General features: G+C 38.9%; 1 protein-coding gene across 2 annotated transcripts in view; it reads right to left on the bottom strand.

Annotated features, from left to right (window-relative positions):
• The window catches only part of ctnnd2a (catenin (cadherin-associated protein), delta 2a), a 249,987-nt gene that overhangs the window by 38,065 nt on the left and 188,437 nt on the right, over positions 1-23,485 (bottom strand). For both annotated transcript variants that reach the window (XM_071485479.1, XM_071485478.1), the window contains exons 15-17: positions 18,948-19,134; positions 5,230-5,347; positions 2,349-2,531 (exon numbers count right to left, since the gene is read on the bottom strand). In XM_071485479.1, coding sequence (XP_071341580.1) covers positions 2,349-2,531; positions 5,230-5,347; positions 18,948-19,134 — 488 coding nt within the window. The remainder of the gene's footprint in view (positions 1-2,348; positions 2,532-5,229; positions 5,348-18,947; positions 19,135-23,485) is intronic.

Consider the following 23,485-nt stretch of genomic DNA (forward strand, 5'->3'; position numbering starts at 1 on the left):
CTCTCTTTTGATTTGTCTATCCCTTTCTTTTTCTATTTACTCCTCTCTCCCTATTTACTTATTCTGTTTCCATCATTCTCACTCCAGTTCTCATTTTTCCTCTTCCCTATCGACCCTCTCGTTTTCGCTCTACTGCTTCCCCTCCTCCTCGCCTTGTCTCAAGGTAAACTAGGCTAGTGTGTGTCTTGAGAGAGGTGCTATGGAGTGTGTGCGCATGTGTGCATGTTTTTATCTATACATAGATTCTCTGATCATAAAATCAAAGCATTCTTATAGTTTGAAGTCTGTAGAGGTACTACAACAAGGGGCATCAACTCTTTCACAGCAGAGTACTTTTGGTTGCCTAGAGACATCCTAAATACTAGATCTGAATCTGATTTGCATATCTAGAATCCTCTAAAGATTAAGTATAGCAAACATATTTGCTTCAGTATGAGAAAAAAATTCATGTGCAGCCTGCAAGTGTTTTATTTTAAAAGGTGAATTCCATACTGTCTCTTTAAATAATGTATCTTTTTCCATATCCTCTATGTGCATGGTTAAGCATTATAAAACACTAAAGCTGCCACATTTCCGGTGGTTTAAGCTCTACATTTTCTGCTGTGGAAAAACCGATCTACTAGCTGGGTTACACCTGCCCTGTTTACCAATGCCATGAAAGTAAATAATACATTCACATTCCAGTTGTCTGGTCAGAAGCTGGATGTAAACATTGATACCCATTTATCAAATGACAAAAGTGCTTATATAGAGCCTCTAATTTCATGGTAACCCACAGTTGTGCTGGGGGTGGGTGTGTCCATGATCACATACAGCACCTTATTCAATCAAGATGAAATCAAGATTTGTCAAAACATATACAGTATGTATATGTATAGATAGGTGACTCAGGGCTAACACTCAGGCTTGTGAGTAGGGGCCTTCCAGGCCATACAGATTCACTGAATGGATTGCCTGGAATCAAATAGATTGGATTGCCTGCACCACAAAAGAGATCACGCAAATGGGTGCATAGTGACTCACACTCAACACTAGAAGCTCTGCCATCTTAACCATAGTTTTGGGTCAACAATGTGAACTGTTACAGATTTCAGCTTAAAAAGACATTTTAAAAACACTTCATCAGAATTCACTTGTGTTGCTTCTAAAGTTGTATAACCTGCTGCAGAGGTTTTCAAGATACTGCTGAATATCTACCAAAGCTGAATTCCACTGAATACCCCTGACAGAAAGAAAATGTATATGTGTGAGTGTGTATGTCTTTCAGTCCATTTGGAGTGTTTAAGTCCAGTTCAGACTTCCATGCTGATGTTTGGCCCAGCTGTCTGAACCTTTAATGAATAATTACTACATTACAGTCTGTCTGTGTTTCTCTTTCTGCCTATCTGTCTCTCTCTCTCTTGCCTGATTTCCTCTCACATCGCCTGTCTCTCTCTGGATCAGGCTCTTGGCTCCATGGCTCTAATACAGTCTCTCTTTGTCTGTCTCTCTCTTTTACTATCAGCCCTTACTCTCATATTTGTGTATTTGTGTATACCCCTGGGTTCTGTATAGTTGCTATCTGTCTATATCCAGCTTTGCTTTACTCTCTCTCCCTCCATCCAGACTAAATAGAACACATATACAGTAAAGAAAAAAATATACATGCTATCTGAGCTGAACCTGATGGGTTCTGACAAAGCACTCAGTTTCAGGTCAGGTCTGAGGCACTTTCGGGCTCAACCAGAGACAGGTTTGGTTATTTTCAAATGTAATTCCACAAGAATTTCTCTATTTCTTTTTCTCTCTCTCTGACTGTGCCATTGGTTTGCATTCATGCATGTCACACATTACATATATTAATTTGGGTGTCAGTTATCAATTCGGTGAAGTTGAACTGGGCCCATAGACAATTCTAACAAACACACTCACAACCTAGTCTAGGAGTTGTGTATGCTTGTCAGGTGTGCTTTTGACATCATGAAAACATGAGGAGAGAGAATCTCTACCTTAACAGCCTGAAAAAAAGCATGAAAGAGCAGACAACAGGGAAGAGAGAGAGGAAAAAATCTGAGAATCATGAAGCTTTTATGAGAGAAGTTGTGATTAGCAAAAAAAAAAAAAAAAGATAAAAAAGTGGCTTATCAGCCAATACATCATAAATGAAGGCAATCCTTTTCAACTGAGCTTTCACAATACTCTGTGATTTTCATCCCTGTTTCCATTATTTACCACATGTCCCTGTTGAAGGAACCTGAAAACTGATAGGTGTTGGTTTTTCAAAAACTAAAACAACAAAACAGTTTGGATCCATCCATCCATCCTTGCATTTTTGTCCCCATCATCTCCTCTGCCATCTCCATCCTCACCTGTTCAGCTCCCTTCTTTTTCTTCTTCTTCTTGCCCCAGCAGCCCGAGCTTTCTCCATCACGACCGTTGGCGTCACAGAGCAGGCTATCCAGCTCCTCCAACCCCCCCTGCTGTCCGTGGGACGTCTCGGCAGCCAAGCGGTACGACAGGTTCCTCAGAATGCAAACACAGTTCTCTACAGTCTGCAGATGAAGTGGGACGGGAGAGATGAAAGATGAAGTGAGGTAGGAGGAAGAGAGGGTGGGGAGAAGGAAGAGGAGATGAAAAAAGAGATATAAATGAATAAAGTGTGAAAGCTGAGGCAGGAGATTTGTGTTTGATGCCATTTAATGAAACATCTCGCCTGAAAACACAGCAGAAAGTCAAAGTCAAAGCATGCTAATAAAAACACCCACTCTCACACTTGAACACTATGAGCCTTCCACCCCCACCCACGAGCCAGACGGTTGGAGAGAGCGGAAGACAGAATGAGGAGAGAAGAAAGATAATCTCATAGGTAATATGCTTTTGTATTTTGTTAGCTCTGACTTTGAAATGAAATTAGAAGAAACTCAGGTAAATGAGGAAAAATGACAAGCCCAATGTATCGTATCACACCCCATTAAACACCAAGTTTAGAGGTGAACCCTCCAGCCTGGGTGTGTGTGTGTGTGTGTGTGTGTGTGTGTGTGTGTGTCTGAATGAGAGGAAACTAATTCTTACAGTGCATGTTGTGTATTCTTAAGAGTGTACTTTCACTGAGTGTGTGTACTTGGATGTGCATGTGTGTGTTTAGTATCACTGAAAAGGGGGAGTCGTCGAGTCAACAGAGTGGAAATTAACAAAGACAAATCATCAATCTCTCTGTCTGACCGTTAGTTTACACAAAAACAACTAAGGAGTGTAATCGAACGGCCTCAAGAGAAGCAGCAAACAAAACAATGTCTCACTCCAGCGAGCTGCAGTCATGTCTGAAATTATATTCACATGCTATTATAGAATGATGTAGGAGAAGTTGCATTTTATTTACAATTTACTGTGACATTTTGTATTTCGATCTGTTATTTCACACTTATTCAGGGCCCTATTCTTTCCGGTTGCATGGTTTAAGAAATAAAAAGGTTCTTGATTTCAGTTTCAAAATGATTACATGGTACTTCTCCATAGGAAGGTCAGAGGTTGGTGTCAGTTACAGAACAGCAGCCCCACAACTAGGAAGGGATGCAGGGTCTTTCTCAGGTATGAAAAAAATCTACTCTTCAAACTGTGTAACAGTCTCTTGTCTGTATGCCCTTACGAAGCTTCCCATACTGTAATGTTAGAATCTGTCCATAACACTAATCTGGGACACTACATTATATACATCAATGGACTAGCAGTAAACATCTCCCTGCAATTTGAATTGCATTGTTAAATAACAATGTCATGTAATTCATCAAATGTCAGCATTATATTTGCTGTGTATGTAAAATTAGTCTAGTCTATTAGATCTTCCACCATCATTTTAAACGACTGTATCTGTTAATTGGCTCTAAGCTATGTGCTATTATATAGCCTCTTACACTTCCTCACATCTGTGCAGTCCTTACAGAATAATAGCAGTAATCTGTAAAATGTGTTCAATGGGACATTCGGCTGTAAAACATAATTGTAACATTACATATGGTGAATATGTTTTTGATCTTGTGCATTTCTGTCTGAATGTGTGAACATGAAAAGCAGAGCAGACAGAGCTGAGTCATCAAAACGCAAATCCCAAAGAATCAGGAGACAGAACTGATTATACAACTATATGGGCAATTAGGGTGGTCCATTATAATCCATTATAATATTATTTCAACAACCCCAGCTTGTGTTTCTTAATAATTTCTGCTTTCTTGTTCTAGGAAACTGTTGTAAGAACACATTTAAAAAAAAATATTCAGCACAGGTATTGGTACAGTGGAGGTACTAAATATTAATCATATGTTGGTCACTCCTCAAGATCTATTTTCCAGTGTTTTTAATGATGGACTAGATCAGTCTGCCAAATTAACAGATGAGCAGACAGTGTCAGGAGGAGGAAGTCTGGGAAAAGCAGATGAGCAAAGAAGAAGATGAAGAAAAGGCAAAAAGACATAGAGAGCACAAAATGAGCATGTGTCTAATGTGATCACCACTGCAACTGTGACCACTTGCTGGTTCACCTGCCAATCAGTCTTTGTTACTGAGCACTCCTCTGGTGACTGCAGTCAGATGGTGGAGAGGGGCGGGAGGTTAAACAGTGATTAAGGATGGTCATTTAGAAAGGCTGGGAGACAGGGAGACCTTGAGAAGTCAGCCATCCATAACAGTGTTTATGTAGTATTGACTGGCCCACACGTACTGTGTCGTGAACACACATGCAGTATACACTGAGCCAACATGAACATGTCCTCACACGGAAAAACACAAAGTGAACATAAACCCACTCAACTTTGACTACCAGCAGAGCTCAATTGGCAGCAAGAAGTGCTGCAACACTTTAAATTTGAGAGTTTAATTTGCCCTAAATAAAACATGAGCTGACATGAACTGAACACTTCTTGAAAACTAAAATTCTTCTTTTTTGTTCCTGCTGTTGGCAGTGAGGGGAGGTTCAGGCATTGTTTTTTTTTTTTTCAACTCCTGTGGATTGGGAAGATTTAGAGTTTTTCTCTGTCTATAAGAGATAGAGTGAGAGACTTTACTCTCTTGCAGCCTGACTTCATTTAGTGTGAATATACAAATTTACTGTTTGATCATTTTGCCAAGTGTTCTTTTAATAAAATGCAAAGCATGAATGAATTTAGGCAGGCACCGTCATGCACGCTAAATAAACACAAGCTGATATGTTTAAAGTCACTCGTGCTCTCTCACACACAGAGACACACTCACACACACCTTGCTGTCGATCTCACTGCTGCCCAGAGACGTCTGGATGACGTAGAGCAGAGCATCTGTCAGGCCGTCACACTCCCGCATCCTTCGTCTTGCCTCCTCACCTGCGGAGCTTACATTCCTGCACACACACACACACACACACACACACACACACACAAAGACAACTGGTCAGAGTGTGTGTGCATTTATGTATGTGTAAGTACGTGTCTGTTTGCCAAATAACAAGAAAAAACAAATGGAGAAAGAAAGAGAGTTGGTGAGGAGGGAAGATAAGACAGAACAGATGAAAGAAAAAAAAGCTCGTAACGAGAGATGAAGAGAGACAGAGGCAGAGAGAGAGAGGGAAAGAGAGAGAGAGAGAGAGAGAGACAAAGAATGAGTGAGAGACAGATTCTGGGAAACCTGGCAGCTCTCCCTAAACTAAACAATTGAAAAGGGAGCATTAAAATTCTGGATACATCTCAATCTGTGCCCCGAAGGCTCGCTTCAATTTAAAGCACTTGACTTGAGTCCAAAATAAAAAAAAAATATTAAAAAAAAAGAAAGAAAATGAAAAGGGAAAAAAAGCCGCTTTAGTGAGGCAGTTGGTGCCTGAACTTCAGAGCCAACACTCACACCAACGCCGCTTTGATAATTTGACAATATTGTTCCGTTTATTATTAGCAGCTTTGCCAATATGATGCAAGGAAAAAAATGAATAGAATTTTAATTGAACTAGAGGTACAGGTGGGTGGTGTTGGGTTGGATTTGTTTGGGTTTCAACATGGAGCCGTCTATGATACAGATATGCTCAGTACCAGACAATGACTCCTTTGTCTGTGTCAATAAAAAAGAAAAGAACCTGAGATATGTAGCTTGAGCTAGACTGAGCACTGTATTTCCCTAGTGCTGGAGCTCATGAGCAAAATTAAAGGGAAAAAACTGAAAAATGGGTGGAGAAACAGGATGGCAAGCCTACCATCCATAAGACACTATGGGTCACTGAATGGTTTGATGAGTATGAACATGATGTCAATCAAATACTATGGCCTTCACAGTCACCAGATCTCAAGCCAATTGAAAACCTTTGGGAGATTTTGGACCAATGAGTTAGACATCACTCTCTACCACCATCATCAAAACACTAAATGAGGGAATATCTTTTGGAAGAATGGTGTTAATGTTCATCCCTTCACTAGAGTCCAGAGACTTGTAGAATCACGGCCAAGGAGCCTTGAAGCTGTTCTGGTGGCATTTGGTGTTTCCTTTAATTTGTCACCTGTCTATATATTAAAATATATATGAGAGTGAAAGTATAGTATAAACATGCATAATGAATTACAGTTTATTATGATATGCCTAAATGACAATACATAATATGATACATAATGTTTACTGATGCATTGTTTCAACTACACTGCACAAGAAAAGAACAGACAGACGCACCTGAATGTTTATGTAACTTGAATAAAAAAAACATGATTTAATGTCACTTACCGTTATGCATTAACTAGAGCATATCAATGATTACACTGGATTGAGTGGCTCTACAAGGATACATTTTAATGTCATATGATTTATGTAAATTCAGAAATAGGAGAGGATATCATTTTGACATACAATATACTTTTCATTTCCCTGGTGCTATAAAGACAAAAAACAGACAATTTCATATGCTGCTTTCTTTTTCCAAGGACAACTGCAGAAATTCCCTGTCAATCTTCTGCTCAGAAATATTATTCAGTGAAATAAAAGAGCAAGAAATGTTGTGTGTGAGTGTAGAGTGTATGTGTGCATCATGCTGTAGATATTCTTTATGGAAATCAATGTTAGAGCCTAGTGTAGTATGTGTGTGTGTCTATGTACAAATGTACACATGCAGTCTTAAGACCTCATTGTTACAATGACTCAATATATTTTCTCAACATAATCACAGTCAGCAGAATCAATTCTTCTCCATTCAGTTGAACAGTGACAATGGAAAGAGATAGTGATGTCATCTAAAACTATTATAATAAACATTATTGTGACTATTAGTGCAGTGATAGATGCAGAGTGGGAATACATTGCTCAGGCGAGGTAAGTACACTTGAGTGGATGAGCTTGTAGAGGTTTTAAAATTATTAACTACATCTTCTGGTGGCCACACTGAAGGGCTATAGGTGTTGTCCATGAACAGCTGATTGTGTTTTTATAAATACATGACTGTGTCAGTATTCATTTCTGTGCTGCTTTTGAAAATGGATCTGTTTATCACTGGTGGACCCAATCTAACATTAGATTGGATAGTTTGCTCTGCATTTGGAGAAGTAAAGTAATTATTTGCTCGGCCCAACTACTCCTCGTCCACCAGTCTTCCTGTTGGTTATGGTTCTGTCTACATGTTTTTTCAAGCATCCCAGTGCAATAGCATGTGATCTGTATACTGCAGGGCTAAAATATAATGGCAAAAGGCAAAGCTAACCTGCAGCGCTTTGTGCTCACAATGCACAGGTTCAGTGGACCACAAAAACTTGAAGCAAACTGAACTGAGACCATTCACTTAGGCTAATGGAGACCTTTTGCACAAATTCATTTTGAAAAAGCAATGGTCGATGGGGAAACTCTAATTCAGTCACGTGGCATTTGACTGACCAATGCTGGAATTATGATCACTCAGTCAGTCAGTCAGTCAGTCAATAAGTCACAGACATTTGCTAGTATAAGGCAGGCCCCGCTGTTGCAGTTCAGCCGATAATGTGTGTGGCATTACAAACAGCAACAAATGTCACCACTGGGTGTGAATAGACAGCCACATCAGTAATGAATTTGAAACAACACATTGAAGCGAAGGATCTGACCAGTCTTTAGAAATATCTGTGAGTGAATGAGGACCACAAGAAATCATTAAGAAAGGATAAGACCATGAATCAACAGTGGAAACGTTCCTCTTAAGTTAAACATATTCACATAAAACATATACTCACATTTGTTTTTCTAATCTTTCAAAAGTGATGTCTGTCTGTGACTGTACAGTAGCATACAGTAGTATCATCTAGTTTGAGAAGTGGCAATGATCTGAGGCTGGGATACATGAGTAGGAGGAGGTTCTACTAAAAAAAATAATTAAAAAAAACAGAAGAAACGAAAGTGAAGTAATTCATTTGTTTGGACTGTGAACTTACTTCAAATTCAAAATTGTGAACTATGTATACGTATATGTAAACTAGTTCATTTTAACCTTTGTGAACTCAACTTTGAGCTTGCTCTTGTGAAGTGTGAACTTGCACAACACTGTGTTTGAATATACATGGCTTTTATGTTTTTATTCCATTTCTCTATATTATTGAGTGGTTGTTAAACACTAAACCTTTATTTGAGGACAATGCTGCTCTGAACCTCCATTATGGTGTCTTACCGATAAGGGGATGTGGTCCTCTTATCAACTGACAAAACAGAGAGCAAAAAAAAATCAAAAGAATTAACAGACCAATTACTGAAGTTTGGTAACACCAGTTGAAACATCGTTCTTTAAAGGTGAAATGTCAAAAAAACCTCATGAGACAGACAATGGCGGTGTGAACGAGGAGACAATGTGATGGTATGAATGGGTAAGTTCATCCATCATATTGACATAATAAAGATCACAGCTGTTTCACTAGTCTATAAGATGAGGTTAATCATTTATTGTACTGATGAGAAAGAGAGAAAAGAGAGACAGTGGGGAGGGCACAAGAACTCAATTAAAACTTCACGTTCACGGCTCCCTGCTTCCAAGAGAAGGTCAAGTCATTTTCACCCGCTTTGAATGCTAATGGACAAACAAGCATACGATGGAAAACCCGTTTAGCGGAGACACAATTCTCTGTCAAGTCGATATAAAACAACAGAACAGTGAAAACACTTCACCTTGACTCATGTTTAAGCACCAAAGACAGGAGGTGGGTTGGTGAAAAAGAGAGAGGGTGGATAATTTATTGCTTTAACACTCAGCCTTGGATATGCTGACTTCTGCTGAGATTTCCATCAAGTTTATTTATCTGATTCCTTATCAAGGGTGGAGGCAAAGACACCTGGCTGTGCAACAGAAATGTTGAACTTAGACAACTTTTATGAAATAGGAACATTTGCTTGGATAGATATTGGTATACTGTCAAGCCAGAATGACTGCTTGAAAAGGTCCTCGCCACTGTTGTATATAGATTGGAGAAGAATTTTAAGTTAAAGTTATCCAAGACTTTGACTCAACATGTAGGATTTTATTGTCTTGCACACACTGACACATCACAAAGGTTACAGCGACCAACATTTGGCAAGCCCCTGTTTTTCTTTTGTAAACATTCCCTTCTGACAACTACTGTATAACATAGACAGAGCCTTAATTAAAGTGTGCATTACTTCTTTGCTTTCTCATTCTGGGGATGAAGATAAAAAACTGCGGGTCAGTTTGAGGCCTTCCAAAGAAGTGTTTTTTTATATTATAATTGATTAGTTTGCACAGCCATACAATGCATGCAAGCTCAGTTCTTCTGAGACTGGGGTATACTAAGTCTGGGCACAACTGCTCAAGTATTTGTTTAAATCTTTTTTCAGACCAGGAGTTGCAGAGGCAGAATTCTGCAATTGCATGTCCTATTTCTTGTATTTCTTGCCTAAAGTGTATTGAAAACATGATAAAAGTAACAGATATTATTTATTTATTCATTTTTTTTTCAGAAAATTGTAAACACCAACTACATGACCTACAAGTGGTGCATTAATCTGTTCAGGTACAGGAGGGGCTCATTTTGTTGACCGATTTAGTACATGGCTTTGTTAAACAACAATGAGCTAGATTGCAGTGGAATCCATTGATGTTTGCAAAACAGAAAGTACATTAATTCTTTACACTTTTATGCTCCAAGATATTAGAAACTATATAGAATATAGAAGATGTAAGAGTGCATACGAGCAACTACATGCTGGTTTTCACATTACTTATAAGTGTAAAATATATGTGTGTGTGAATGATGGTAACTCTCTCTCTCCTTACATTTAACTGGTAATCTCTACTATTTAACGAGTCCATTACAGGCTTAGACTTCAACCTATCAGATGTCACTCCTCATTAATTCAGTCTAACCCATTAGCCTGCATCATTAAATAATTACCTACTGAGCAAAAAGACACAGAACATGATTAAGGATCCCATTCAGAATTTAGCAGTTGTTATTTTAGCTGCAGTGGAGTGAAAGAAAAGTGCCACTGGTGCCAGTGCTAAAGAGCAAGCAATTACCTGACTTTACCTCTGAATGTTAGGAAAACCACACTGTGTACTCGTCCAATAAGAATAGCATTTGACATAAATGGTGATATTCAGTGAATTCTGTACTTCTGAAATGTAATAAACAGCATTTGGCTCATTCTCATGGGAAATTTTGGGAGGAAATATGGAGAAAAGTGTGGCATGAGCCCTCTTTCAGGAAAAACAAATTAAAAACAAATTAAAATATTTATTGGAGTGCTGCTGGGCCAGCATCATTAAAGTACAGAAAGACACAAAAATGTCTTTTTCAGAACAAATAAAAACAAAAATAAAGGGAATTAACTAATTAAAAAAAAAGTTGACTGAATTCAGTGCCTGTATAGAACAACACCATTAAACTGAGACAAAAATAACGTCACAGGTGACAAAGATAAAATGCAGCCTTCAGGCTATAAACTCTTTCTTTTGATTGACTGATGACAAATATGTCATTGCTTAGGTTTTTATATGAGTAATAGTCTCCTCCCAGAAAATATGGCAAAAACCTGCAACCTATGCAGTTTCCATCCAATTTGAAATTTAAATCAGCATACACAGTGTCCACTACTGCAATAATAATTACACTACCAAAGGAGAATGTCTCATTGTAATTACTGCTGTCACGGTAATGCACAAAAGTACACATAGTACCAAAGTGCATATAATTGGAGTAAAACCATCCTTATTTTGGATAGGAGCTAAAGACTATCAGTGCCTACAATCACATTTCCAAATACACATATGCACTCAGCACCAGTTATTCAGTTGAGTTATTTCTTTATTGGTTCCTTGGATTGATAAAGTTGATTGATGCATTAGTTTGTTTATTACAGTCTGAGTAAAATGTAGATATTTATATGGTGTTTTGGGAGAACTGTGCAAAGGTAAAGATTAGGTACTGAACATATGATGCATAGACTAAGAGCAGAGCTTGTTGTAAACACCAGCCCTTTTTGTATTTGCAATGGTTGATGTTAGAGCCTTTATATATTGGGTGGATGTCACTTTGGTTATTTGCCCTGTGGGTAGAGAGGGAATCTGTGTCTCTCTCTAAACCTGTAAATGTAATGTAGAAGACAGAGCTCTGCCAAAATTTGTGCTTCTTCCTGCCGGTCATATATCTCGGCTGCTACCATCCTCAGTTAAGTAAGGGACATTCCACCATCAAAACCTTACATGTACTATGACTTATATACAATGATTAACAAAAAAAAGTACTATTCACCCATACGTGAGAAACATTCAGTAACAAGCTTCCTGATATCTGCAGGAACTGGCTCAGCAGTCATTAAAGCATGGCAGAGACTACCATGTTTTTCACCAATTAGACAGTTTAAAACACTAGAAAGGTTATACATTTTTCATTTGACATTGATTTTCCTTCCCATGGTGCCACAGTGTACCTCAGGAAACTAGCTGAGTGTCACCGACCAAATCCCACATTTCACTGTCAATAGTTTTAGCTCTTTGAAGATTCGTGCAACATGTACAGGAAAGATGTGAACATGAGTGAATCTCAGACAGATGGCTCTCTAATGTTGCTCAAGGAACAAATGACCACTGAGTGACTTTGTCTCAAACAGCTGGTGTGTGTGTGTGTGTGTGTGTGTGGGCATGCAGCCACATGCAGCAAAGGGTCATCACCAGATGGCACACACATGCATACAAACCAATTAATATCAATGGAATAAATATGGAAACAAACTAATTTGTGACCACACACTCTGTATTCTTGATTCGTCTAATAGCTCATTCTATTGCTCACCCACATCTGTGGGTGTCTGAAAAGAAACAAATTGAAGGTGTTTGTGAGTGTGTGATCCTGATGAGTACAGAAGGTAGCTTTCTCTCTCTGGCTTGGCTGCAAACCAGCAACCTGTAGGGAGGTAAGCGGCACCTGAATGGAGGATATAGAAACCACACTATAGGCCAAATAACACTGTGTGTGTGTGTGTGTGTGTGTGTGTGTGTGTGTGCATGTGTGCGCGTATGTGTATATGTGTGACTAGGGAGGGACCCTTAATGCCCACCACTCACTTAGACGACATACTGTGTGTGTCCATCAGCATCATTAGCTGTTTGGCCCACATTTAAAACATACACACATACACACTAGCATACACCCGTAATCGAAACACCTGATGCCCTGACACTAGTTCATTTTCATTATCAAATGCAACTCCTGCATACCGGCACATATGCATGTACACACATGCAACATGCATACGTACACCAAGACTCACACATACACATAGACATGTGCATATACATGTAAGATTCTCAGGTGTCCCACACAGGCACACACAGCGAAGGGGTAATGAGAGAGGAGGTGAGAGGTCTCAAATTGAGCTGAGGTACACTGGGACCTGAACACTGTGGCCTTGTGTCATTTTAACCACCCAGAACAGATAGTGAGATCGAAAACAACCCTGGAGAGCAGCAGAAACACCTTCATTACTCTGTGTCTCAGCTCCCCTCGCTGAGATCCTGTTAGTCTCTTCTTCTCATTGTTCACCACTTCTACATTCTCTCTGTTCTCATCTTTCCATCTTTTAGCCACGATGTCCTCCTCCTTTACCAGTTTTTACAATTTGATCTCTAACTTCACGGAGTGGAGCAGTACACTGACAGGATCATTTGTCCTCCCTCGCATCTGTAGAGGAACACACACACACACACACACACACACACACACACACACACACACACTAAAGCCCTATAAACACCCTAGTGAGTTAGGAAATAATAAACTTGACATAAAAGTTGAAAGTCTGCAGACATCACAGGCAGAAACGGATAACTTAGTCTTAAAAGTTTAAGGCAATACATCTTGCTCTGGGATAAACAAACAGCTAAAAGAAACACCACAAATGTTTTGAGTTCTATATTAAACAAATCTTCTCAAACTTTAGGCACTATTCGGTATGCAGTCTTATCATGCACAACATTAAATACATTACTTTCAAATAATCATCCACAAATCACAAAATATAGTTTCTAGCAGCCCCTATTAGCATACACCCATATAGCTGGTAAGACACATTTTTAATTCAATAGGTTATCAAAGACTTCTATCACCACCACATGGGATTTAGTGTATGTATATGCAAAGAATTTACATTTGAAAAGCTCAACAGCAAACCTTTTTCTAGTCTGCATCACTAGCCACCAAAATGGGTCAGATTGGAAAAATAGTTTTCTTGTTATTTGTATAACCTGCTCCTTTAGATTCACTTCCTCTTTTCTTGTGTCATGATTTAAACACGATGAGCGCTCAGACACTGCCAAAAATGGGCCCAGTACTTCATACTATACTATGTAGCTATGACTAAAGCTTAGACATGCATGACATGTAATCAAAAGCCATTTCAGCTCATTTGGCTTTAGAAACATCTAAAGAAAATTTAATTTGTCTAGTTTAGATTTTTACAAATTACCTAGCCCATCTTACATAAAAATCTCATTATCTGTAATGCACAAACTGTTACCTCTTCTAACTGCAAATGAAAATAAATTTCATAGATATTACACAGAGGAATAACTTCATAATCAACTTATATTCCGTACACTTGCAAGAACACAGTTATGCACACCCGTAACTGTTCCTGTGCATTTAATGATGGTTCTATCTAATCATATTTTTGATATTTCAGTGGTAATAACCCTAATGCTGGATCATGCTCTTAATCTCTGTCCACACAGACATGGAAACATTTGTTACAGGTAACAATACAATCCAGATGCAAATGCGATAATGCCAAACAGTCAAAAAAAACAACCAGAATTAAATCAGCACTTCTCTGACTCTGACTCATCTCAGAATAAAAAACAAAAAAACAAAAAAACAAATGCAACATTATAAAATCCCCCAGTGTAATATTTGTTGCAAATACAAAGCTATTAGTGGACTGAATTTGATTTGTACAGGTGTTTGTGATACTGAGTTATTGTGTATAATTATTTTTGTCCTGTACCACAAGCCCCCATGGCAGTTCCTCCGCTGTTCCATTAAGAATGCCAACAACAAAAGCCACTGAGGTTTATAACAAAAAAAAAAAAAAAAAACACTACACATTTTACCTTTCAAATGCTACACTGTCTCTAATTGCACTCAAGCAACATACTTGGCACTGCCAGCTGTAGTTAAATGTTAGAGTAGAAGTTGTACTTCACAATATGGTAGATTCTCTGAGGAGGAGGCGAACAACAGCAGAGACATAGAGATTGAGAGCTATGGTGCAATCATGTTGAGGATAGTTTTACTGTTGGAATACAAAGAAACTGATACAGATTAATGCTTTTAAAAAAGAAGTGCCTGTGTTGGATCTGTATCTTTCCACGGACTGGCTGAAGATGTACATTTGATTCTTCAACCAGCCGACAGAGGAGTTTGACTCAAAACCATCTATAACTAGAATTATGCAAATATCCAGTCAGTTAATATTTGATTATTTGGAAAAAAACACATTTATGCAAGCTAGCATTAAAGTCATCACAAATGGAACAGTGACTAGAGCCACTAGAGACTGCTTTGATATGTTAATTGCAAACACACCCGCACACAATGTAACACCTTACACAGAAACTTATGTGAATATGTACAAAAACCTGTTTGTGACATCTTCAGAATGGCTTTGAAATGCCTTTGAGAGACATTCAATAGCCAGAGATAACCATTCAAAACAACGTGAGGGGAGCTCTGCAAGGCGACTGGGGTGAGGTCTAATCCAGAGGCTGCTGGTGGTTGATTGAGTACACAGCTCAAAGAGAGATGGCCAAGTGGACAGAGAGTTTCTTTTCTAAAAAGTCTCAGCCCTCTGCGGAGTTGGTGCATGTCTGTGTGTATAGAGATGAACAAATGCTGTTCTGTGCTCACCAAATACAAGTACCCTGAACCAGAATTAAAAATCACAAGTGTAATAGTGTGATTGTGCAGGAAAATGTTGTTATGTGCAAAAATTTGATTTTAAAATCATCACTAATTTTCAAGTTTGAACCAAAGTCAAACTATATGGCTAATTATATAGCCATAATATAAAGTAATGATTTTACTGCAGTATTTTTTTCAGAATTAACAAAAGCTGATTTTTTTCTGTGAATACTATAAATGAATGTTTCTGCTAGGACTGGCAGGAAAGTTGGAAAACATTCAGGAGTTTTAGCAATCTTTGGAGTCTGCAAATGATTAAAACAGTCTCCTGCTACACCTTGTCTGTGGCATTGACTTGTCAGCTAACACAGTGATTTTCTGTGATCTATAATAATATTAGTTTTTTGGTTTTTTTTTTTTTTTTTAAGATACTTCTATTCTGAACAATTTTTTGGATAAATAAATTAAGCTAAGAGAAAATTCCCTATATAAGGAGGCTTGGACTATTGATTTCAACAATTCTAAGGCCTGTTTACTGTATATGTGAACCATCATTCATCATAAAGTTTTTCACATTTTACTGTAATGCTATGTATTACCATTTCACAACAATGCAATATTGCCACATTGTTTGGAGTTTTGTTTATTTTGAGTGTTATACATGCTATCCATGTGTTACGTGCCATGCAGGGGCATAGTGTTTTCCTCCTCCCTCTGTTTCCTGTCTTTCTCCCTCACCTAGTTTTCCCTCTAGGTGCTGATGGGTTGATTGGGTCACACCTGAGCAGACTGGAGGATGGCCTATTGGTTCCAGGCTGTCCGAGTGGCCAATCATCTGCCGGGAGTTTACATAAAGGGGAGCCTGGACGAGGAGCTCCCTCTCTCTCATTTTCCCCTTATTGCCTTAGTAGACTGCCTGTGTTGTGTCTTATTGATTAGATTGTTACTTGAAGGTTTGTGTGGGGAGAAAGGATAGGTAAGTTGGGGTACCCTTTACATTTTCACCACCTAGTTTTGCTTTGTCTAGAAACACCAGTTTAGTGGTGGCTGCCACCCCTTGTTTTTGGTTTGGGAAGTTCTTTAGATCAGATTAGACAGGTTTTCTTTTGTGTGTTTTGTTTCAGTGACAATAGTTAGAGGTAGGCCTCATTTTGTTTTACTTATTTTCATTCCTTTGGCACACCACCTTCGCCTTTCTCCCCCCCACATTTGTTAACCTCTTGGTATTTTTGTGTTAAAATTTAAGTTGTATAATAAATCATCAAACTGCCAGTTGGCTCTTTACAAATCCTTGATTTGTCCTGTTTACTGTTCCTGTCCACCCCTAGACTACACCAAAGAGACGTAACACCATGCTAAAGCATGCACAACTTAATTGAGTCTGGTCTTTTTAAATTTCAATGGGTCCACGTCAGCTACATGTAGTCTATTTGTAACATCTACAGGTTATTACAAAGATTGGTTTTGGGCTTCAGTAAAGCTTGAATAAAGTAGCCAGCTGTCTGGTTTTTAGGTCGTGTTGTAGCCCCTCTTAACCACTGTGGTGAGCAGAAACTTATCTCAGAATGCACAACATGTCGAACCTCAAGGTGGTTGGTCTACAACAACAGAAGACCACTTTGGTTTCCACTCCTGTCAACCAAGAACAGAAATCTGAAGCTGCAGTTGGCACAGACTAACCAAAACTGGACAGTTGAGGATTGGTAAAATGTAGCCTGGTGTGTTGAATCTCAGTTTCCCCTGAGGCAGATGGTAGGGCCAGAATCTGGTACTGACAGCATGACCACATGGACCCAACTTGCCTTGTGTCAACAGCCTATGCTGGTGTAGTGGAGGGGGGAATGTTTTCTTGGCACAATTTGGGCCCCTTAACACTAATCAATAGTTGTGCTCAAACAGTCTTTGTTGCCTAGGAAGGTTCCAAAATGAGTGAAATCACCTGGAAGTATCTAAGTGGCAGCCATAATAAGAGCTGGTCGAATTCTCTAAATACTTAGAAAAGGAGCTTCAGTGCTTCCTTTCTTATCTTCTTTAGCATAAGATACACCGAGGCTTCCTTTATAAAAGGAACAGAGATAATACTGTCCCACAATTCCTTGCAGCAGCAACATTTAAAGCAACCCACCATTGGTGTTTCACCATGACAGACCAATGTAACTGTAGAGACAGAGCATCTCTTTATGCTTGTGATAATATCCAAAACTTATGGAAATCCATGCATGATTTGCTGAGCTTCAAATCTATAAATATAGATTCCTTCTCCTTACAAGTATACTGAATTTCTAGTTAACAGCATCATCATAATCTATCAATACACTCAGAGAGTCGTGAAAACAGAATTTGAGAATTTTTATTAAAAAGGAGAAAGTGAAACATCACATTGACATAAGTATTCAGACCTTTACTCAGCACTTAGTTGAAGAACCTTTGGCAGTGTTTACAGCCTCAAGTCTTCTGGGGCGTGAGCTTTGCAAAAGGATCCCACTATGACCACAATTTATCCATCTTCTAATGGAAACATGTCACAAAGCAAAAGTTGTCTCAAACTGGTTTGATTACCATGACAGTGAGATCCATGTACTTTAATAGCCTCTTTTGTTCTATACCTGAATCTGCAGAAATTATGTGAATGTTTCCAACATCTTGTGGAATCCATGCCACAGAGGATTGAAACTGTTCTGAGAACAAAGGAAGGCTCTACCCAGCATTAGTATGTTGTTCCTAATGAAATGAAATGAAATGGTTATGGAGGCATGTCCAACAGCAGCATGGAGGAAGGTCTGTGCACCTTATTGGTCTGGCTGATACACACATGTGCAGGAACACACATGCAATGCTGTGTCTGCAGATTGAAACTGACAATCTTTACTTAGAAATTATATTTTTTGTATTGGCATGGCATTAGGACTTTTTGTATTAGTGCAAATTCCACTATGTGCAGGAATTGAGTTCAGTGATATAAACACGTTTTCACTTAGGAAATGTAACTTTTTCATGTGATAAATCCAATTTATTTGAGGAGTTTATCAGTGATGACTGAACTTCTCTGACTTCAAAAATTCAAATAAACACCATGATCCACAAAGCACTAAGTCGTCCTTCATTATTTTAAGCTTTAACAACTAAGGAACATATTTTATCAGCACAATGCACCAAAAGAAAGTCTTGACACACAATGTCCTCGTACAAGTGGGGGAGTTGTTACTATGGTTACCAGCACAAGTTAGTGAGTGAGAGCGCTAGAGTGAATGAGCAAGGGGAAGAGAGGGAAGCAACTGTGCACAAAGTATTGTTTATAATTTGTGAATATATGCATCTATAATCACAGCAGTGGAGATTCAACAGACAAGATTCATAGTCACGCTCAATAAAATAGTTTCATTATGTTAAATCTCAGTAGATAATATAAGAATTATGCTTTTGTGCTCACACACACGCACACCAACACATACAGCAAATGTGCACTGTGGAGTTTAATAAAACCAGGGTGCATTGTGCATACTGTATGTCAGCAAGAAATCAATAACATGACAATTTGATCTATATTCTGTATTTCTGGGGAATAAAAAGACGGTGGAAACACATACAGTGCTGTGCTCCATTTACCTGAGGCAGCCTGTAGCATTGCGCAGGACCTGGGAGGTATGGAGGTGGAGCTTGCGGTCATCATGGTGATTGGGGGAGGAGTCCCAGGTAGAGTGGGGTATGATGATGCTATTGGTCAGAACAGCCAGGGCGTCCTGGATGATTGGCATCTTCAGAGCATCACATGAGGACAAGTTCCAAAGCACACCTGCACACACAAAGAAACACATATCAAGAGGTAGTAGTAGTTTATCTTCACATTACTTTGTAAATAACAGTAAAGGAATACTAGAGAGAAAAGAGAGTAATTCATAGCAAAATGAACAGTATGTGTCTTCTAATTGCAATTATTAAAATTGTCAATTATTATTATTATTTAATATAACTTTAAATATAAAATCTATATTTGTGATTGATAACTTTAAATATAAAATCTATATTTGTGAATAAAATAGTTTCATTATGTTAAATCTCAGTAGATAATATACCAACTCAAAATTTCTGCTCTGTAACATTTTAAATATCCTGACTACAGCTCTAATGATATAATTACTCTAAACCATAATGTTGCCTTATTTCAGAACTTAACATGTATTAAAGAGTGTATTATTTGATAGATAAATAGACCTATGAGTCTCTGTTAATGCATTTGTCAGATCTGTGTTCTCAGTGCACAGCTATGTGAGGACAGCACTCATTTCCACTTTTCTTTTGCACCTCTTCCCGATCAATGTCAACTTTCCGCGTTATTTATAAGCACATAGGTTATGGAATTTCAAAGCAAATGGTTCCATTAACCTCTCAGAGATGTCACAGGAAATACATTTGCTTGCATTTTCTGAGGTCAGGTCAGCTCTGATTCATCCAAGAAACTAAAAGAACCCAAAACATTTTTTTTCACCCAACAAATAAGGATGCTAAGCTCAGCCAGACCTTTGTACCGCACTGGCACATCACAATAAAGTGAAGTGTGGAGGAACTGTAGGTTTGTGAGAAAGCCACTCATTCTTTTATTCTGAAATCCAACTTTATAATCTACCTGATACTTGTGATATCTGAGGAAATTAATTAGTTTGTTGGTCTGGGAGGAAAGCCAACTGTCCAACCAGTGCATTATTTATCACACACTGTGTGGTGGAGAACACAGAAACACACGTACAGTACATACACAAATACACTCAAAGCATATGCAGTGACATATAGCCGATGTAGGCAATTGTATACACACACGCCCGAACTGGCAGAAAAACGTACAGGTTTGTATGTACACAAGAAAAATACAATCATTCGCAAGGGCAAACATACTGTACACACACACACACATACACACACACACACTCAAACAAACACATTTTCCTTCTTCTTGTCAGATGGAATACCAGATGCCTCTCCGCAGACTGATGACAGCACTAGCCCTGTTGGTCAGCTGTGACACACATGAAAACCACACATTCAGGGACTTGAATACACAAATGTGCACACACACACACACACACACACACACACACACACACACACACACACACACACACACACACACACACACACACACACACACACATGCACACATACACACTCATCAGAATTCCTGCATTCTGAATATGTTAATTAGTCCATGCTGCTTGTACAGGTCATCCCTACAGACAGGAAGAAATACAAAAACAGATACAGTGATAAAATAAGATACAAATGTGCGAAACAGAGGGTGACAGAGATGCAAGACACAAAAATAGAAGACTAGTCAGAGGAGAAGACAGAAGGAAAAGCTGAGTGATGGTTTAGGAATAAAGGAACAGATTGAGACCACATTGGAGACATGCACCATGATTAAATATAACAGACTATTAAAAACTGTGGTGTTGAAGGTCACTATCTCTCACTCAATTGATGTCACACTCCAGGTGCCTCAGATCCTACCTGACAGATGTCATTTACTCGCACAGTTACCACATAAAAAATATGGGCAGAACCCAAGACACTGTGGTGTTTACAATAGACTGTGTTCATAGAGGCTGTCAGCTGGCTAAAATAAGTCCTGTTCATTCCATAATATATTATCCACATTCCAATTTTTGCACTGGACTCATTAGATGTGACTGTAAATGAAATATAAGGCCAGCAGGGAGGTGCACAGCAGTGATTGGAGATACTGGCTGTTATCTGAAAAGACAGCAGTGTTGAAGCTGAGCAAGACACTGAATTCCTGAAAGCTCTGGGGAGACTGTTCTGTAGTTAAACGTGACCTCTGACACGACTGAAAAAAAAAAAAAAACCCACACAAAAATCGAGTGAACTACAACAAAAGGTATTCTATTGAAAATGAATGGAGAGGAAGAAAAGGGCCGAGACATGAAGAAAGCCTCACAAGCTTTACTTTCAGTAATACACTGTATTCAAACTGGTAAAGAAGCACTGGGCGTTGAATGGCAGCCAGTTTTGCGTCACCAACAGCAATAACAGTGTTGATGCCTCATCGTGTACTGCACTAGTGTCAGTCATACTGACAATCTGCAAATAACAGACAAAGGGATGGGAGAACATTAAAAAACAGCTGAAGTTACAGTAGAAGGAACAAAAAAGGTTACAAAACAAGATGAGAAAAACATAGTAGTGCTAATAAGCAGAAATCATTAATTCCTAATTAAATCTGTTATTCTCAGATTGATTTTACACTACCCAAGATACCTTTTCATGGGTAAATCTTATGTGAAAACAATTAACAAAATTTCGTTGTGATAAAGACAGTAAATGGCAAAAACAGAGTGGAAGAATAATAATAAAAGTCAAACAGAAAGAGAAATGTAAGAAAAAACAGACTTGGCAAATATAAAGCTGAAACACAGTGACAAGAAAATGTGTGAGAAAAGTTGAAAAGAGAAAAAGAAAGTGGGAAAGAGTGAAAGTAGATGACTATTTGTGTGTGTGTGCTTGAGAAGACAAGGAGAGGAGAGTGATAATAAGGCGATGACCTTGTATGCTGTTCGGCAGCAATCAAGTGCTCACACTACGGCTGTATGTGTGTGTGTGTGTGTGTGTGTGTGTGTGTGTGTGTATGTGCGTCATGTGTTTGGGAACATGGCAACATTTGCCTTCACTTTCACTAATCTTGTTTCACATCTCAAATCCCTCTTGCTCTCTCCTCCCTCTCAATGTCTCTCCTCTCATGGGCAAACCAAAGCTCAAATATTTGCATGCACGCACACACACACACACACACACACACACACACACACACACACACACGTGGTGGCTCACTCAGCGAGGGTGAAGACACATGGATCGGACAAAACACTTATGAACCTCAGTGCTTTCAAACATCTCTTTCTGTCCTCTCTGTTTCTCTTTCTTCCTGTGTCAGTCTGTTTCTCAAGTGGTGAGAGTTGTCGGCGTGTGATTGCAATCACGTTACAACAGAGTTGTCTCTGATGAGTCGACAGCAAACTGTCTGCTGGCTTACAAAAAAGGCAACTTCACTCTAAGACGCAAATAAAAACACATGCACGCACAGCACAAACTGAGGGTGTCAGTGGGTGGGGTTATGATGTTAATTTTTTTTTTTTTTTTTTTGCAGACAGAGATGATGACAAAGATTGAGCTGAAGGACGAACAATAGACTCCTCAGTGTTCCACCGTATAACACCGGCCAAATACGAGGCGGACACACACATAAACACACAACTGCCTGCTCTAGAAACATAGATTTGCAATGCTTCGCTAAACCCGGTGTCCAGTGGGTATAACATCAGGTGACCAACAGACAATGACATCATACTTGAGCCTTTGTGTGTGAGGCTGTGTGTGTGTGTGTGTGTGTGTGTGTGTGTGTGTGCGTGTCTATATTTTCTTCCTTTATCTCTCTCTCTCTCTTTGTCTTCATCTCCTTCTCTTCCTCCCCTGACTAGTTCCCCTCAGATACTTGACAGACAGCTTCCTGGGAGCTGTGTGGTTCGGAGAATCGGGGAGATGATTGCATGAATTCATGAATAAATGAGAGTATGACTTGTAAGGGGAGAGTGAGGCCTGTTAGGCCTCAAGTGGCGATGTTTTATTAAACAGCCTTCATCTGTGCGGCGCAATGTAAATTAGTTAGCTGCGGGGTCAAAACCTGGTGATGAGTAGAGTCAAAGACGACAAATCACATAGCTAATGTGTCTACAAAAATCTGGGAATGAGAAATCAAAAAATAAATACTGATTTTTGGGCGACATTATAGGTGACAGCAGGTTAACAACTGCTGACTTTACCCCAGGGTCATACAGCTTTTCTTCATGTAGTGGTTTTGAAGAAAACATTTGTCAGCAGAAGGTAAAGCCCTGTATTGTGGATAAATTGTTACTGCCTGTGCTGAGGGTTTCATTCCCACCAGGGCCTCCCACAGTGAATATGCTGCAGTGAAATTTCTGCAGGACACTAAGAATTTTATAACATAGAGGCAGCAAAAAATTCATCCTGGGGAAGGTATCTTGTTTCCCCACAGGAAGCCCTGTAATGACTTTGATGGAGCCCTGACCTCTAGCAATTTTGAAAGAATGTTATAAACTTTGACTTAAATTAATGTG

This window comes from Trachinotus anak, unplaced genomic scaffold, assembly GCF_046630095.1.
Source record: "Trachinotus anak isolate AG129_WGS33_773 ecotype Australia unplaced genomic scaffold, CSIRO_AGI_Tana_v1 ptg000009l, whole genome shotgun sequence".
Lineage (NCBI taxonomy): Eukaryota > Metazoa > Chordata > Actinopteri > Carangiformes > Carangidae > Trachinotus > Trachinotus anak.